The sequence below is a fragment of the Lupinus angustifolius genome, unplaced genomic scaffold, assembly GCF_001865875.1.
Source record: "Lupinus angustifolius cultivar Tanjil unplaced genomic scaffold, LupAngTanjil_v1.0 Scaffold_279_19, whole genome shotgun sequence".
NCBI lineage: Eukaryota > Viridiplantae > Streptophyta > Magnoliopsida > Fabales > Fabaceae > Lupinus > Lupinus angustifolius.
In genome coordinates this window covers 10125-15331 of record NW_017727567.1, presented here as the reverse complement: position 1 = coordinate 15331, position 5207 = coordinate 10125, and the positions used below count along the sequence as shown (strand labels likewise).

The window sequence follows — 5207 nt, the reverse complement described above, 5'->3', positions numbered from 1 at the left end:
TATATATATATATATATATATATATATCATTTTATATATCAAATTATTCATAATAATAAATAAAATTGAGAAGTCTTTATTTAAAATGAGTGTGCATTATATTTAATCGGGTCTAGAGTCAGGTCTGGTTTAAAGGTGGACCCAATCGATATTTAGGGTCAGATTAGCTTCGGATCTATGTTCAGATTCAAAAAAATGACTCAACCAATATTTAGAACTGGATAAGGACAAGTCTTAAACCGTCTCAACCTGACCCATGTTCACCCCTATTATCTACTACCTTAATTATTATGGGAAAAAGCTAGCATCATACTTAAGTGATTGTCAATGAGAAAATAAGTCATTATTAATATTATTCATCAATAGAAAGATATAATCTCCAGGATGATTGTCGATGAAAAAAGAATTTATTGCTGAGAAAAGAGACTAGCGGTTTAATCATCATTTGCAATGGAGAGAGAACACAACTGGATTATCAGTGGAAAAAGGAGCAACAAAACAGAAATAAGTAGAAGTATAGTTGTATTGGATCATGTGAATGTTTATTTATTAGGATGATTATTTCATGGAATTTGGGATTATGAGGTTGAGAGAAATGAATAAATAATGTGGATAAGTAACAACGAATATTACTGTTTGTGGGGAGTTTCTAACTAGGATTTAATATGTATACATTGAGAGTAAATGTTTTTTATACTATCAGTCAATCATTCATCTATCATTAATTTATTAATCATCATTGACTCTCAAATAAAATTAATACCGAATGTTGGTTGTGTTGTCATGTATTTGAAGAAAACAACCAAAAAACCATAATGTGACACAACAAACAAGATGACTAGTCAGAGTTCTAAATCTTTGTGACCTCTGCAACAGAATAACGACAAGACAAGTTAAAGAGGATGATACAACTCTAACACCTTATTAAAATCATAAGGTTTCAAAGGACAAAGAGGAGAAGGAATACTCAAAATAATAAAATAGTATTTTCACTAATATTTTTTTAGTACTACTAAGAGTATATCTTCACTCTTTTAGGTAAGAAACTAATTGATTTCAATAATTATCACTTCTAGTAATTAAATCATTAACCTTTTGGTCATCCTGAGTATCTAACGATGTCTTATACTATTATACCAACATTTTGTCAGTATATATCACTAATATGAAATATTATATTATACAAAAAAACATAATAGTATAATACTAATCATATACTAATACTATATTTCTAATTAAATAATTAAACAAATAACAAAAGATAAGAGAAAATAATCTCAATCATAATAAATGATAATAATGTGAGATTTATCTGGATTCAAATATCTTATATTCTCTATCTAACAAACCTAAGGTCCCAAAACTGTGACTTACATGCATGTTGAGCCAATACAAGAGTTGAACATAGAATTTCCCTGGACTTTATTACCATTATTACCACTGGGATTCTTACATGGCATAACTTTATCTACAACACTTCAATCCCCAACAATTTGAACACTGTAATATTGACAACTTTCTTATTTGGGACAGTGCCTATAAGGCTATAACACACTTCACTTTTCATTCCCTCTTCACAAATCGTCCCTGCAAAATGTACCAACATAAAGCAATTCATTTTAAAACATGACAACAACCTTAAACAAAATTGTTCAACATGTCCTGAGAAGAAATATAACATGTTTCAGATGTTGTTTTACACAGTCTTATAGACAATTACATACAAACAAGTGTAGCTTTACATTCATCTAAGGTTTCATCTCAAAACCAGTTGGCAGTAAGAGAAATTGTATAACATGTATTTAAACCTGCCTAGGAGAATGAGGCAGACGATGTGAGACTTACTTCCCAACATGCCCCCTCCACAAAAGTTTGTCGGACCAGGCGAGGAATAACCTTTGACCCACGATTAAAGGATATCTATTGGCCAATAACAACCAGAAAGAAGTTGGGCTATGACTCTGATACCATATTAAGGTTTCATCTCAAAATCAATTGGCAATGAGAGGAGTAGCTCAACAAGTATTTAAAGTTTTAAACCATGCCTTGGAGGAGAATGGAGAATGAGGCATGCGATGTGAGAGTTGTTGAATGTATAAGTTAGAACATTGTTCAATTTTACATTGGCAGTGTCTTGAATTAATCATAGTGTGCAATTTGTGCACATTTCCTGCATGAAATTTATAGCCATGTAATTGAATAGTAGCAAAGAATATGGTTATGGAATAGAACCTTCATCCTAGGCCTCTTCTCAGCATTGAGTTTGCGAACTTCGTAGCGGATTTTCTTCGAGAAGAGTCTGCTTTGCCTCTTCTCTTTGTATCTAAGTACACTTTCCTCTCTCTGCCTCAGCTTCAAACCCATTTCTTCGTTCACCTTCATGTTGTTGTTAGCCCCACAACATTCTGGAACAGACCATGTGCTCCCAACATCATCATTGCACCAACCATCCCATGGAACCTGCCCAAAAGCATGTAATAAATTAAACACTCCATTTGAGATCAGCAACATTGTCCAACCCATTGTTTCAAATTGTGGACCGCATCGCGTGATGCAGCCGTAATATTGCGGTTGCGGTGATAGTCGCAAACGCATCACACCGCAATTGTAGTGTAACACTGAATCATAATGATGCGACTGGAACAGGTTGCAACGCAATCGCATCAAACCGCATTTGGGCTGCATCAAATTGCATTGATATCAAAAATATTTTTTTACTCCCAAAATAATTCACACCGCAACGGTCGCAATTAGCATCACAACGGCCACAACGACCATAATAGCAGTAACCATAACTACAATCGTGACGACAATCACAATTTAAAAACATTACCCCTCGCACAAATGGGAGCTTATCTGTTGTCCTAGAAAGTTAAAAAATTAATAATCAATCTTCATGAAGCGGCATACTTTTTGGGATAGCAGATGTGCTCGGCCACAAGTTTGGGATAAAAAAAGTTAACAATATCAAAATTTTCATTCACAAACAACATTAAACATAGACTAATTTGCTCTGTATTTCCTAAGAGTATCATATGACCCATCAGCAAGAGACTAATCTCACCACTTTGAGTGACACATCTATATACTCAAATCCTATGAAGCTAAGTAAAAAGAAGATCGAGTAAGGATCCTCTCCGTTACGGTACTAGAGATGAGTGTTGTAAAAAAACAAAATAAACATGATATCACACTTCTATTCTTTTATTATTGAAAGAAAGCAAAAACATCTCTAGTTCTAAATAGGATCCTTGTTCGAAAAGGTCGACCCGATCTACAAGGCTCCTCTCTTATTCAGCCTTATCCTAACAAGCGAGGAATCTGTTTCCAAATCTAAATACATAATCTCGAAGTAATAAGACAAACAAATTTATTGTTACGCTCAGATTCACCTTTAATAATGTGAAGCTAAATAAACAAATAAATAAGTAAACAACCACACACATCTAATAATTTTCTTGTGAGAAAAAAAAAAGTGAAATGAGAAAATTACATTGGGAAGAAGTGCATTATGAAAATGTAGATCATTGACTAAATCAGGTACAGTTTGTGGGGCCTCTCCTTCTTCAATGTAAAGAGAACCTTTCTCAGACCACGCATTCATTATCCCTTCATGATCCAACTTCAATGACAACACCCCAAACGACGACGTTTTAACACCCACGGTGGCTGTCACGGTGGTGCTACTCACTTCCTCCATCATCTCTCTCTTCTCCTCCACCACCTCTGAGTAACAAACCCACCTTTCTTCACTCCCCTCATCATCATAATCATCCTCCACCACCTGTAGATGGTAAAGATGGGTCAAACTTAGTTCGAGTTAGTCCAAACAATTTATTATATAAGCAGAAGCTGTTATAAACGAAATGATAAAATGATAAACTCGAATAATAACTAACAGATAAAGATATATAAAGATAAACCTTCCTCTCTTTGTTACTCCTCCTCATCGCTTTCCTCACCAGCCACCTTCCACTCTCTCCCTCCGTCGTTGTCGCAGCCGTAATATTATTCTTCGTATCAGTAGTCACGGTGGTTGTAGTGGTGGTTGTAGTGGTGGTTGTAGTGGTGGTTGATTCATCTTGGAGTAAACCATTAAGTGTGGCACTACCATCTGAACTGAAGAGCAAAGCTACGTTGTTCTCTTCGTGCATGTCTTTTTCCTCAACCACTGTGTTGTTTTCAGGGTGCAAAGGAAAGAGATTCAATTGTTGTTGTTGTTGTTGTTGCATGATTATTGTTGTGTTTTTGGGTTGAGAAAGTTGAAGGTTGAGACTAAGAAACTTTGGTTTTCTTGTTTTGGATCTATTTCTACGTCCAAAAACTTTGGTTTTCTTCATAATAGAGTTGTTGTGTGAAGAAGGAGAAAGAGGATTATTCTTGTTGCACATCACTCACTATTCTTTTCTGTCTTGGAGTTTTTGTTTTCTCACTCCAAACATAAGCATAGAGAAGAAAAAAATAAGTAATGCAAATCTTGTGTAACATTTAATCATCAATTATTTCCTTTATCTATAATAAGAATAAGAATGTGAGATATATCATTTTCAAATTAGTCATTAATAAATAAGTAAAAAAAAAGTTTAAAAAATAATAATGTAAATAAATAGTAGATAATATATTAATTGTGTATAAATCTTTATAGATATTAAATTTAAGAAATAAAAATATTACTTATTTTGTGTAATGAGTGGGAGAGGTACACTATCATGAAGGCACATGCACATCATGGAAAAAATGTGTGTATAAATTACATTTATAACTAATATTTGTTGCATCATAATTATATAAAATTACATCTTTGTCACTTTATTTGTTTTATTTTGATATGTGTCCTTCAATCCTTGTTTTCAGATCCTAAATCAATCACTATTTATGACTTTTAATTTTGTTATTGCATACAAATTTTTGTATAATAATATATCATTTTTCAATATATGATATCGTGTAGAAAAGACTTTCAATCATTCATGAGAACCAGGATCTTCTGTCCCGAAATCTTCCTGTTTCATGTTCCAAATCAATCATATCTCATTAAATCATATAAAATGATATGTTATATTTTTTTAATTTCCATTTCTAGTATGTGTCAAATTTTATTGGACTGAGACACAATGGGACACAGAAAAGTGATACACCTGATTTCCATTCCATTCATGAAATGACTTTTTGTTAAGAAAGAAACTTGACATGTTGCCTGTGTTGAC

The 5207-nt window shown here is 33.3% G+C and overlaps 1 protein-coding gene across 3 annotated transcripts; it reads right to left on the bottom strand.

Annotated features, from left to right (window-relative positions):
- Positions 1-1398: 1398 nt before the first annotated feature.
- On the bottom strand, positions 1399-4461 carry LOC109340896 (ras guanine nucleotide exchange factor G-like). 3 transcript variants are annotated; one of them, XM_019578661.1, is made up of 4 exons: positions 3924-4461; positions 3494-3784; positions 2233-2460; positions 1399-1587 (listed from the first exon to the last, which is right to left on the bottom strand). In XM_019578661.1, exons 1-4 carry the CDS (start codon positions 4389-4391, stop codon positions 1564-1566), a joined length of 1011 nt encoding a protein of 336 aa, XP_019434206.1. In that variant the 5' UTR covers positions 4392-4461; the 3' UTR covers positions 1399-1563. The 3 variants fall into 3 exon arrangements, with proteins under 3 accessions (XP_019434206.1, XP_019434207.1, XP_019434208.1); XM_019578662.1 differs by having other exon boundaries at positions 3494-3774; positions 3935-4461; XM_019578663.1 differs by having other exon boundaries at positions 3494-3759; positions 3935-4461.
- Between the last annotated feature and the right edge of the window lie 746 nt (positions 4462-5207).

Excerpts from the sequence above, each read along its gene's own strand:
- LOC109340896 (XM_019578661.1), bottom strand. The coding sequence starts at position 4,391 with ATGTGCAACAAGAATAATCCTCTTTCTCCTTCTTCACACAACAACTCT. Across the intron at positions 3,785-3,923 it reads GGAGTAACAAAGAGAGGAAG|GTGGTGGAGGATGATTATGA; the intron begins GTTTATCTTTAT and ends TACCATCTACAG. Across the intron at positions 2,461-3,493 it reads ATAATGCACTTCTTCCCAAT|GTTCCATGGGATGGTTGGTG; the intron begins GTAATTTTCTCA and ends GCTTTTGGGCAG.